General features: G+C 40.2%; 1 protein-coding gene across 2 annotated transcripts in view; it reads left to right on the forward strand.

Annotated features, from left to right (window-relative positions):
• The window catches only part of grk3 (G protein-coupled receptor kinase 3), a 76,582-nt gene that overhangs the window by 35,966 nt on the left and 26,884 nt on the right, over positions 1-13,732 (forward strand). Inside the window, exons 1-9 of one of the 2 annotated variants that reach the window (XM_044332969.1) lie at positions 1,015-1,255; positions 6,339-6,412; positions 6,632-6,733; positions 9,111-9,185; positions 10,794-10,855; positions 10,959-11,010; positions 11,778-11,869; positions 11,956-12,055; positions 13,320-13,398. In XM_044332969.1, coding sequence (XP_044188904.1) covers positions 1,156-1,255; positions 6,339-6,412; positions 6,632-6,733; positions 9,111-9,185; positions 10,794-10,855; positions 10,959-11,010; positions 11,778-11,869; positions 11,956-12,055; positions 13,320-13,398 — 736 coding nt within the window. In that variant the 5' untranslated portion in view covers positions 1,015-1,155. Of the gene's footprint in view, positions 1-1,014; positions 1,256-6,338; positions 6,413-6,631; positions 6,734-9,110; positions 9,186-10,793; positions 10,856-10,958; positions 11,011-11,777; positions 11,870-11,955; positions 12,056-13,319; positions 13,399-13,732 lie in introns of those variants that run through there. The other variant, XM_044332968.1, reaches the window with a different exon arrangement.

The raw sequence follows: 13,732 nt of genomic DNA on the forward strand, positions 1-13,732 counted from the left end.
ATTTTGCTTTGTAAATGACTTCTAAACCAGGCCGGTAACATGATCTCATAGTAATAGAGGAAGTGTGGTTGAAATTAGCTGCATGCTATAAAGGTATTGCTGAAATCATGTGACAGTTGGTCTTAAAAAGTCTTTAAAAAGGATTGAATTCTGTGTTCAAAAGTCTTGAATTTCCCCTCCAGACATGTATGAAGACATAAACATATTCTGCTTGGAACAGTCATGTCTGATATGTGTTTTTTCCCCCACAAAAAAAGCGTTAAAATCCTTAAAAATGACTTTTCCTTCTTCTTCTTCTCCCTCATTAAATATCTCTGAATATGTGAATATTGTTGATTTCTACAAGTTTTCCTGCTGGATGCCAGATGTCTCCTCCTTCACTGTAAAGTTCATTCTCAGTGTTTGTGCACCGGAGGCTTCGAGTTTCACACTTGTGTAAGTCGCATACTGGACCACGATTGGCTCCCAAACTGGTTGTGATGTCACAAATCCTGCTCACAGGTTCACATGTCAAACTGAGATTAAAGGTGAACTCAGCAGATGAAGGTGAAAACAAACATCCAACTGAAGGAAGAAGAAGAAAAAAACATGATTTTGAGTAGAAGGAGACTTTAATTTTTGTCTCTTTTTGCCTTTTGTTGAACCTGGCAACAAAAACCCCCAAAATAATATGAAACTGCAGGAGACGTGTTTGTGTGTATGCGGGTGATAGATGTGGTTACGCTTCTCATTCAGTGGAATTATTGTATTTTTAACAGCGAACACGTCTTGTTATGAATAGTGAGCTCTTTATTTATTGTTTTGTCTGTTTTTTCTTTTCAATGATCTCTCTTAGTGAAACAATAAAAGCAACCTTGACCATAAAAACACGCAGTACAACTAAACGACGGCTGAATAGACGAACCGGTCGTCATAGTAACAACATAAGACTGTTCTACCTGAGACGTGTAGATGCTACAAGCCTGTAAACAGACTCTGCTCTGCATTTATCTATGATACTGTTGTAATGTTAAAACTGAAAACTCAGTCAATGAAACACACGTTAGCGTTTCTGCAGCTGGAAGTACGTCAGTAAATCACTTATCAGACAGCAGAGCAAGAGAGAGCAGCAAGATCAGGAGAATACTTAACATTGTTTGCTAATCCTAATGTTGTATGGGAATGACTATCTGTCACATTGTGCAGTGCATGCACGCACACACACACACACACACACTCCGGTCGGCTCGGTGCTGGCGCTCTTCCACCAGTAAAGGTCAGCGTATGTATAATGCAACACACAGTCAAGTCATCCTGTCTCACATGACCTCTTCAGTAAGAAACTTTTTAATAATGTTCGTGGCTCCTTCACCTTCAGATTTGAACAGCAGCTTGTTTATATCTCGACCGTCTGGCTGGCAGCGAGCAGCCAAGAGACGAGCAGAAAACTGACATGAAATTGAGCAGAGACGGTTTTATGGATGTTGTGAGTTCACAGGTAGAAAAAAAAAAGATTTACGTCTCGGCTGCTCACGTATTCGTTAATGGATGTTTGACCCAGCGGCCGGCGTTGACCTGATGAAAACACGGTCAAGTGTGCACTTCCTGAAAGATAATGGGAACAGACAGAAACAGCATCATGTTTAGTGAGTCAGTGGAGTGTGTGTCTGTGTCTATAAAAAGTAGTATAAAGTGTTTTGAGTCGGCGTCGGTTTGGTGTGAAAACTACAAATTAAAAATAAATAAAGACATCTGGAGGCGTGAAGCGAGGTTATGCTAGGCTCTGCTGGAGGCTAACAGCTCCAGGATTAGCATTAGCCGCTACTAGCATAACACACACCTGAATCACACCAATCTGTTGGCAGTCACGTTGCATTGTGGGTAATGTAGGCACCGGTAGTTTTGCAAAGGAAGAAGAAGAATGTGCAGAATAAAAAAGAAGACGATATATGATTCTGTTGCATCGATTTTGATCCTTTTTAAAAAAAAAAAAAAAAAAAACTGCTCACCGTGTTGTTACAGGAGTAAAACACTAAATCTGTAAATAGTTTATTGATTCTGCTTATAAATTCTGGTTCTTAGAGAATTCTTGTTGTTTATAAAGAAATCTGGAGGCGTGGAGTCAGAAAGAAGCGACGCTATGCTAGGCTCTGCTGGAGGCTAACAGCTCCTGGATTAGCATTAGCCGCTACTAGCATCGCACACCTGAATCTCAGACCGATCTGTTGGCAGTCACGTTGCATTGTGGGTAATGTAGGCACCGGTAGTTTTGCAAAGAAAGAAGAATGTGCAGAATTTTTTTTTTTAAAAACTGTTTACAATGAATATGAAAAGGAGCAGGAAACACATTAAAAATGCTGCCATAAACTAAAACTCACTTATTATAGATGAAAAGTTATTTTGTGGTTAAAATTTTGAGCAGCGTAAATATTCTGAATCTTACTTTGTTAAATGTTTGCTTGCTGTCTTTTCTGTTTTTTTTCAGGTGTTTTTGGTGGAAAAATCATTCCAGAGCTGAAATAATTAGAATTCAATTAGTCATCTGAGAGAAAATTATGCAGCAATTATTTTTATCCGAGAAAAAAAAAACCAAACATTCATTAGTTACAGATTCTTATTTCTTAGTTTTTAATCATTTTAAATAGAATATTTTTGGGAGTTTTGGACTGTTGATAAAAATAATAATAAATCAATACTTAAAATAGTTTTAGTAACACTTCTACAAACAGTTAATGGTTTATAACACTGTAATGTAGTTGTAAGCAGATATTAGTGTCTATAATATATAATCAATGACAAATATAGTAAAACACAGTTGTAATAATATAAAAAGTTATTATTGTTGACAAATGCTGTCCATTAATAAACACTTATATCTGCTTATAGTGTGTTATAAACATGTTTCTAAAGTTAATATATTGATAATGAATGCTATCTATGGGGGTTCAAGTGTTACTCTAATGATTAGCTCTGGCGCTGCAGCTGTTATTGATTAATCTGTTCTGTTTCCTCGATTAACTGGTTTGTTCTTTGGTCTGTAAAATGTTAAAACGGTTGAAAATGTCGGATCACTGTTTCCCAGAAGTCAAAGTGCAACTTTAAAGGTCTTATTTTATCCAGATTAACACAAATATTCACATTTAAGAAGCTGGAATGAGAGAATTCCTGCATCCTTCAATCACACACACGGCTGTGTTTCTCTCTCGTCTTCAGGGAAACTGGGTTATACGCTGGATACTGCGATGACGAAGGCGTGATGTGCAGTAGATGTTTCCTAATGAATCCTCAGTTGGCTGGTCGCTGCTCCGGGTGTGAGCAGATGACGGAGGGCAGAGTTGTCAGAAAGAGCCAGTTTGGTATTTTTAGACGGTTCAGGTGATCTCGCTAATGAGACGGAGAGCCTGTGATTCCAGCTAGCTAGCTAGGTGTGTGTGTGTGTGTGTCTGTGGAGGAGGCCGTTTGTTGAATTAGCTGGGCAGTGTTGAAGTGTTCAGCGATTAAGGTTAATCCTTGAGTCTGGGTGATGTAAGAACTGTCGTTTCCCCCCCCCTCCTCCTCCTCCTTCCCTCGCTCTAATACCCTCTCTCACACGTTTAGCTCTCGCTGTGTGTGTGTGTGTGTTTCGGGGTGGGGTGGGCAAACAAGGATGCCTGGTGCACACATACATACATACATACACCATGTGTGGCTGCGTGTGAGCACACGTTGGTTCGTACGAAGGCCCTGGTGTCAGCGGCGGAGCGGAGGGGAAATGATGCATCACGTCTGGAGGAGAGATAAAGCAGAGAGGGGAAGAAGTGACAACGCTTGATAGTCGCCACCGAGGGCCTAAACAAATGACTCGAGCCGTGAGCGCGCCTCGAACCGAATCAGTGAAGACACTAAATTAACACAAAAAGCCACTTTCTCAACAGCTAACATGTAGTGTTTGTTCTGCGTCTGATTTCTGTAACTAAACAACCATAAATCCCTCAGATAGTCACAGAAGTCTGTTCACGTCGCCTGCAGGGAGAGAACCGGGCCTTTAATACAAACATGTTTCCAACTGACACACAGTTTATGTCTCATTTGCTCCTTTTTTTATGAGTCTGTTTTATCATATTATAACAAGACGCCTCCCTGTGTTCTAATCTGCTGCGTTCATTTGCAGCACAACTGTTCCTCCATGTCTGATAAATTCATTTCCACCACATGTTCACCAACTATCTATCAGTTATCAATTAATCAATCAGCTGTTTTCATCTGTAAATATCAGAAAACAGTCATAACCTCTTAAAGCCTTTTGAAACCGGAAATTGTTTAGTTTACCATCTGATAAGTTAAAAAAAAAAACAGCTTTTATCACAATTTAGAAACTAGAAAGGAGCTTTAACGATCGATTCATTGATTAACAAAATAGTTTCAGATTATCTTTCTGTGTTCTGAACTAATCAATTAATCAACAAAAAGTGTCTGATTAATTTATTTATCATTAATGTTGTTTTTTTGCTAATGTTTAGCTAATGTTTTTTTTTTTGTTTGGTGTTAAGCTGCTGTCAAGGAAACCAGCACTTCCTGTATAAACTTATCAAAATTAAAGTCTTCATTCGCTCTGCTCCAGTTTCATACAACACACTGATTGTATACAGTGTTTGCTACATGCTAACTATGCTATATGCTAACTATGCTATCGCTAACTGTGCTATATGCTAACTGTGCTACATGCTAACTGTCATGTTGTGCAGTTAGTATAAAATAGAAAGTATGTTGATTTCTTGTTTACTAACAGGAAATGTGTGTGTTGATGGATGTAAATCAAACTGTGTGTCTGGAATAATTTAAATTATTTTCACAAAAAGAAAACAAAAAGATTTTATAGCTTGTATTTGTTTTGTTTTTGTTTTGTCGTTTTTCTGCTGCGTCATCAGTGCTGTTGAAATGTACGTTATGCTGAATATTAAAGCTGAAACAATTAGTTTATGAATCGATTGACTGATAATCTGCAGCTACTTTGATAATCAACTAGTTGTTATTAAAAAATGTGTCATTTTTCAAGCAGAAATTCTGTGTTTGCAGCTTCTTTTCTTTGTCAGGAGTTATAGTTTGTTAGAAATGAGTTAAATTAGTTATTTTAATAATAATAAACTGAATATTTTTGGGGCTTTGGACGGACAAAATCTGACATTTGGCTCTGTGAAGTTGTCATTTTGTCATCATTATTGTGATAATTGATTAATTGAAAAAGTAAAATAATCATCATGTGAGCCTTTATAGTGAAACTTGTTCCACCTTCTCTCTGTTTCACATCATTTCACCTTTTTTCCTTCTGTCTATCCGAGTATCTCTGCTCTGTTTTCTCCGTCGTGTCGTCTGTGCTTGTTTGTCTGACGGTCCATCGTCACGCTGTGCTCATACAGCCGACGTCTCTCAGGACGGCGGTGAAGGTCAGAGCGAGCCGACTCGTGACCTGCGTCTAGAACCAGATCCTGTTAGTCGTCTATTTCTGTTAATACTTGATGCTAATCAGCTAAAAACCACAGAGAAGGAGCATACACACACACACACACACACACACACACACACACACACTCTGCCGACTCCTCTCTGACATCTTGATACATGAACATCTTTGTTTTGACCACATGTGATCACTAACCGTCCCTACAGGAACTACTGTACATCCCATCTCTGCGTCTTTACACCAGCATACGCACACACACACACACACACAGTAGCCACTGAGGCAATTACCATGGCAACAGCGCGTCTCATCTCTGCAAGCAACATGCGTGCGTTTTTACCCCCCCTCTCCCTCCTCTCCCCTCCCTCCTCTTCCTCTGATAATGTTACATGACGTGTGCATTTCAGATTTTGATCCATTGATGATTTGTTTGAGATTAAAAACTGTGTGTGTGTGTGTGTGTGTGTGTTTGCGTGTGTGTGTGTGTGCGTGTCTCCGTCTGTCATATCGTAATTGTGACTGAACTCTTTTTCTCTCTTTCGTTCCTCTTTGAATCCACCGTCCTGTCGATCGACTTTGTAAACTCTCGAGAGGGGACAACGTCGCTGCATCAGTGACGTTGTCATGGCAACAACTGCAGCTGCACCTGACGATTATATTCTTTAATCGATCGGTCGTTTGATCTATAAAACGGTGAAAGTGTTTCTCAAAATATTCACATCACAACTGGACATTTCCTCTTCCTCTTCCCGCTCAAAACGTCTCAACGATCATCAGAATAGTTGTTAATTGATTATCTGTTGACGGGCTGATCGACTGATTGTTGCAGCTCTAGCGATGATGTAATGTTTCTGCTGATTCGTCTTCAGGTTGGTTTTAAATAATAAATGATTGTTTTTTTGTCCTGTGTGTTCTCCAGGCTTCCTACTGTTCAAGGACTTCTGTATGAACGAGATCGACGAGGCCGTGCCGCAGCTCAAGTTCTACGAAGAAGTAAGTCTGAAGTGTGTGTGTGTGTGTGTGTGCGTGTGCGTGTGTGTGTGTGTGTGCGGGATTAGACGGCATCATGGGGGGGGAAAGGGGTGAGAGATTAGGCCTGTAATCCAGCTCATTCTGATTTAGGCCTCCCAGGAAGCACTTTGTTTTGTTGTTGTTGTTTTTGTCGGCGGCGGTATATTTAAGCTGACCCCGGTGTGTGTGTGTCTGTTTCAGATTAAGGACTACGAGAAGCTGGACTCGGAGGAGGAGAGGTTGAGCCGCAGCCGGCAGATTTACGACGGCTACATCATGAAGGAGCTGCTGTCCTGTTCACATGTGAGGACCAGAGACGCCGTCACAAACACTTTAACAGCTGTTCACTACCGTCCCGTAATCACGACAATGTCACCGTTAAACATCACACGATTTAATAGTAACTGTTAATAATATCACAATAAAACATCTGGACGTCATCGTAAGAAATGAAATCAGGTAAAAAAACCAACAGAAACAGACAAAAATCAAAGTTTATTATTGTTTATTAATCAACAGGATTCCCTCACAGTGGAGCTCTGACTGATTAATTGTGCTTATGATTGAATAATAGTTTTATTCAGTAGTTAAGAACACTGTCAGGTGTTTGTTTGCTAAAACAGGAAATTAAAAAGTTAAATATATGTCTGTTTAAAGCAGCTTTAATCTTTATTATCTATCTGTATGTGGAGGCTCCTCTCGGCTTTACGGAGCTTTCTAGTGAGTTTCAGTTCACTCTCATAGCGTCGTCTTCAGAGTAAAAGCTCGCCGTACACACGACCTGCTCAGCAACAAACAGACACAGTTAGCTGTAGACTAGCTGGTGAACATAGTGGAGCATTTAGCAGCTAAAGAGTCAGATATTTCCCTCAGGAGTTGGTAGAGAGTAAAAACAGAAGCTTAATAAACACAAAACCACGACTCCACATGAATGATGATGTTGCTCCGTAACTGCTGGATGTGGAAACTGTTCAACATATCAACTAAACAGCAACATTAACGCAGGTTTAACATCTGTTTTGACAGAATATCTCCAGATTGAATAAGACTTGTGTTACTCTTGTTTGGATCTTTTTAGTGTTTTAAAGTGTTTTATTTAATCTTGTGTAAGAAGCTGCTGCATGTGAAACGGCTCCAGTGACGCCGTGGCTTTCAGTGGAGACTTTTATTACGACATTCTCGCCTCTAATACCAAAATATTACAAAGAGAAATTAGAAAGAACAAAAATCCCCCCTCAGCACTCAGAGAGAAACTCCTGTTACTACACGACTGATGTGTCAATCGTGACGGGAACTCGTTCTACTCACTGACATAAAGGAGAAACTTAATTCACAGAAGTGTGTGATGAAGACCTCGATGAAGGGCTGACACCGAATCCGAGCGCAGCGGTCTTTCAAAATAAAAGCAGCCTGTGATATCAAACTACGCTCTTATCTTGAAGAGGCTTTTGTCTCGTCTCCACAGAAGGTGACTTGATGTGTGTTTCCAGGTGTTAGATGTGTCCGAGGCTATTAGCTCCAGCGCTACATACCGGCTACCGGCGTTCACACTCCCCACCCCACCCCCCCAGCTCTGACCTGACTGTTAGCGGTGGAGCTGCGTCGTGTGTGTGTGTGTGTGTGTGTGTGTGTGTGTGTGTGTGTGGTCTGCGGTCAGGAAGCACAGGAGAGACTGATTTACATGTCCGAGTCGTAGTTAATTTCAGGGTTTCCCCCCCCCACCTTCCAACATACTCAGCTGCTGGTGAAACAAAACAAGAGGATACACACACACACACACACACACACACACACACACACACACACACACACACACACTCCACTAAAAACCTCCCAACGCAGCTTCACTCCTCCCCCCTCGACTTTACTTCAGCTTTTGTTTTTGTCCCGTATCGTGTCGACTGAAGCCCAAAAACAAAAACCATCTTTTCAGCTTGTTCTCATCTGCACCCTCAGCTGCGTTTTTCTCCGACACTTCAGTCACTTTCTGTGGACACGTTTAGTTCATTACGTCTCTTTGAACTGCAGGTGGAACTGACTTTATGAAATAAAGCCACACGGTCAAAACTCCCGGTGGTTTATCTATAGATTAAACTCAAATCAACCAACCTGAAGCACATCTGGCAGACGAGGTGCATCTTGTTTATCTTGTTGTTACAGTAAAGAAAACAACAGACATGAATAGGTTTAAAGGACTTGAAGGTTCGGCTCAGTTTTTGGACCGGTTAACCCCCCCCCCTCCCCTTCCTCCCCCCCCCCTCCCCTCCAGAACCAGCTGGAACAAATCCATCCATATTCACCAGCAGAACAACAGGCCACACTGTGTAGCCTTTGTTCTCCTGCAAGGCAGCGATTTGGGATGTAAAGCAAAGTTGTTGCTGGCCGCTTGTGTGAAGGGAGGAAGTTAATAAACACACCGCCCACACACACACACACACACACACACACACACACACACACACACACACACACAGAGAGATATTACTCTTGTTCGTCTCTGCAGCAGCGGCGTCATGTCCCCTGTCATGTTTTACACCGGGGGTGGGTGGGGTAGGAGGAGGGAGGGGGGGGGACACACATGCATGCAAGGAAAACAGAAGTGAAATGACTTGTAAAGCTGCATTTCTTTCTTTTTTTTTTTTTTTTTTTAATGATCCTTCTTTTTTTCTTTCCTCCTCAGCCATTTTCTAAGAAAGCAGTGGACCATGTACAGAGTCACCTGGCAAAGAAACAGGTTCCCCCCACTCTCTTCCAGGTAAAACCTCCCCCGACACATTTAACACACCTGCAGGTCATAAAGCAAACAGTGAAGAAGAATCTATGAAAATAACACAGTCTAATAAAATGATTGGTGCTCTGGTCAGTAACTGTTGATGTGATCAGGGCTGCAGTCAACCAGAGAAAACATAATCTTTAACTAATCGATTAGTTTTTAATCTGTTAGTCTGTCCCTCCCACTGCAGGAAAGCTGTTGATGTAACACTTTACTCCTTATGAAAGTAACACGGAGATTATTCGACCGATGAGAATTTAGTCGGACGAGAGCATAACGACCAACTGATCAACCAGCAGACTACAGCCCTACATGTGTATATATATATATATATATACACACACACACATATATATATATATATATATATATATGTGTGTGTATATATATATATATATATATATATATGTGTGTGTGTATATATATATATATATATACACACACACGCATATATATATATATATATATGTAGCCTGATTGTAGGTTGTATTTTTAAAACATTGTCGTGGGTTTTGGGTCATAAAGCAGAAAAGATGAAACAAAAAAATATGTTTTTATCAAATCTGTCAATGTCACAATATAGATGAAGTTATAAGTATCCATCCCTTCATGTTTTAAATGTTAGTAGATTTAACGAGCTGCAAACAGAAAATCAATTAAAATAAATAAATTAAACATCTTCAATCTTGAATGTAAAGAATTAAATATCATCAGTTTGAGTTTTTTAAAATCACATAAAAATGTTTAAAGTCAGAGAACTTTCATTAGACATCATATATATTATATATTTTTATTTTTATATATATATTTTTTACTATTATTATTATTATATATACGACCAGCTTAATACACCTGAATCTCAGACACAGCTGGCTTTGGTAAAGTTGCATTGTGGGTAATGTAGGCAGCAGGTTTTGACAAGGAAGACGAATATACAGAATTAAAAAAAGACAATAATTCTGATTCTGTTGCAAAAAAAACAAATTCCACGGTGAATCCAACATTATTGCGATATTAAATCTGCAAATATTATTGCAACGATAAATCTGTTGTTGTTTGTTGTTTGTTTTATTCTTCAACACGTTCAAACATTCATCTCTTTACCTCTCTGAGCTCCCGGCTGACATCTGCAGTTACGTTCATGTTTTTTTTTTTTTCCGACTTTAACGAGATTATATTTAAACTCCAGATCCTCGTATTCAAACTCGCAGGTTATTAAAGGTTTAACGTTGGAACATCAGTCTCCCGACGGGCCACCCAGCAAAATAAAAACACAAGAGCGAGAAGAAAACAAAGAGCCGTTTTCTTTCAGCTCAGTAAATCTAATCAACTGTTTCCTCTTTTTTAGACGACACGGTTTTGATCCTGGATATGAAATTATCCCTCAGAGATATTAAAACCTGTCAGTATTTCCTGTCTATGTATTCTGTCTCTCGGCTGGAACATAAAGGCGTCTTTTGTCGACCGCGGCGCTCCTCATCATCATCATCATCACAACAACAGCAGCAGTTACACTCACATACGTTTACATAAGAATTAACATCACACAGTCACTGAGCTGCTGTTTTGTGTGTCTGTCCCCTCCTGCAGCCATACATAGTGGAGATCTGCGACAGCTTGAGAGGGAAGATCTTCCAGAAGTTCATCGAGAGGTGAGACGGAGGTGGAGGAGTTCGGCTAGCCGTTAGCGCTAACTTAACGTACAGTACATTCAACCCTCCTCTCTCTCTCTCTCTCTTTGTTTTTGTTTCTCAGCGACAAATTTACTCGTTTCTGCCAGTGGAAGAACGTGGAGCTCAACATCCATGTGAGTAACAGCTGATCATGTGTATTTTATCATGTTTTTATATGTGGAATAATAACTTTCTCTCTTTAGGACTGTGTGCACGCAATAAAGTTTTATTTTAATGCAGTTGATAGGTCGAATCTTAAGCTCGCTGCTCTCGTCATCGTAAAAAAAAAAGTAATTTGTGGGTGAAAAACATAAATCTATACAAGATACAGAGTGTTTTACAGGAAGATGAGATGATGAGTCAAATAAAAACACTCATGTATTTATGAGGGTCAAAAGAAAATTGGGTTAAAATGATCAAACATCAGAGTGACCAGTCATAGAGGAGGAAGATCTAATAAACGATGGTGAAACGTTTACACGCTCTGGAGGGGATGAAGAGCAGTGATTGGTCAGCTGATCTGATGAGTCATAGAAGCTTCATCAAGTCGCCTTCTTATTTGGAGTCCGTTTCACGTTCACACCGACTCCTTACAGATGAGGTGTAGATGTGATGTCACGGGCGCTGACAGCTTCGATGAGTCATCCTGCATCATCACGGCGGAGGAATCAAAACAGCGTTTTATTGCCGTGACTGACAGCTGCTCACGCTGCACTTTACAGCAACATATGTGTGTTTTTATTTAGCGTCTAACCTGCAGCTGGAGCTCATATGTCAGGAATGATGACGGATGGAAACGAGGCTTCTTTTACCGTAATGTCATGAATAGATGGATGGAGTGAAGGGTGATTATTTATTTAACATGTTTTCTGACACATACTGGTCCTCTCTCCTCCTCCAGCTGACCATGAACGACTTCAGCGTGCATCGGATCATCGGCAGAGGCGGTTTCGGAGAAGTGTACGGCTGCAGGAAGGCCGACACGGGGAAGATGTAAGGACCGCTATGAAGCTTTTTTTAAAAAAACACGACGGTAGCCTGTCTGTAACCTGTTTTTAATGGTTGTTTTTTAACGTCAGGTACGCCATGAAGTGTTTGGACAAGAAGAGGATCAAGATGAAGCAGGGAGAGACTCTAGCGCTCAACGAGAGAATCATGCTGTCGTTAGTCAGCACAGGGGTGAGTTTAAACCCTACCAGGTCATGCATGCAGGTCATACGGTCAGCATGCATGCTAACATATGATCTGTGTAGAATGAGAAGTAGAAAAAAAAGGAGATGTGGGATATGGTCAGCACATCTCAGCTGACACTGTTTAATAATGAAACAAACACTTCTTAGATGTTGATTAGATTCCAGAAAAATTACGCAATAAACCTCAAATTACAAAACATTTTGCCAAAGAGACTAAACGACTAAACAACGCCTCACATGTGAAGCAGAGTGTTGAAAAACATTTGATTAAAATGCCTCAAAAATTTAAAAAAAAAGGCCCAAGAAGGAAAAAAAACGTCATAAATTTAATGAACAAAAGTGCTTCACAGTGTTTCCTCTTTCCTGCGTCAGACAGTGAGATGAGTTGTAAGTGTGTTTTGTGTGTGTTTGTGGTTGCGGAGAAACATTTTCGTCGTCTATAAAACTACTACGTGACGGCGGTTTTGTGCTGCAGGAAACCGTTTTAATCCGACGTCAGAGCTGCAGCAACACTTTGACTGCTGCGGCTCGCTGAGGACACAGACGACAGAGTTCAACAGAAACTCCGCTGGTCATGATGTCATTGAACGCATCGTGAGGAGTTATTGTTATAAACTGACAGGAAGTACTGAAAAAAAACTGTGGTAATTCTTTGTAACTTGGTAATAAGTCATATTTCTCTCTGTGTGCGTATAAAAATAAAAGTCATACCTGCATTTTAGAGCTGAAACAATCAGTCGAATCATTGTTTTAAGTGGTTTTTAAAGCAAAAAATGTTGCTTTTAGATTCTCAAATGTGATGATTTGAAGCTTTTTCTTGTCATTCATGATAGTAAACTGAATGTTTTAGGGGGTTTTTGGTCTGTTTGTTGGGACAAAATAAGACATTTTAAGACAAAATAATTAATAAATTGAGAATATATCAGATTAATCAATAATGAAAATAATCTTTAGTAGTTTTTGGACGTTTCTGCTGCAGTTTGTGATGCTGCGACGACACGTTTTCACCTCCTTCAGCGTCCTGTGTATGAAAGCTGCTCTATGAATAAAGTTTGTTATTTTTTTATTATCACTAAAGTTTTCACTAGTTGTGAAAGTTTTTTTTTTATGGTGCAACCTGATTTTGAAACCAGACGATATTTACTAAGAACACAAACTAAGTGATGGAATCACACAAAGCTGGTACACAAGCTTCCTTTTTTTATTATGTTTGTTTTTTTTTACTGTTGACTGTCTCTGCGTCTCTGTAGGACTGCCCCTTCATCGTGTGTATGACGTACGCCTTCCACACCCCCGATAAACTCTGCTTCATCTTGGACCTGATGAACGGTAAGCTTCCTCCTCCTCTTCCTCCTCCTCCTCTTCCTCCCTGCCCGCCTCAGATTAAACTCCAGCCTCAGTCAGTCCATCCTGAGACACACACAGATTAGATTACTCATCCGGTCTGCAGCCAGAGAGTTGATGGGATTTCCACCTCAGCGACGTCAGCCCAGCCAGCCTTCATTTAACACCCCTCACACCTCACCTGAGCTTCATCGAAGACTCGCAAAGTCACCTTTTTTTTTGTATAACGTTGACATGGTGACGGTGGCGACGGCGTGCACACCGTTCCAGCTCCTGCTATAAATCCAGTATGCTCCAGTCGATACATATTAAGACCAGA

Source organism: Thunnus albacares, chromosome 18 (assembly GCF_914725855.1).
Source record: "Thunnus albacares chromosome 18, fThuAlb1.1, whole genome shotgun sequence".
Classification (NCBI taxonomy): Eukaryota; Metazoa; Chordata; class Actinopteri; order Scombriformes; family Scombridae; genus Thunnus; species Thunnus albacares.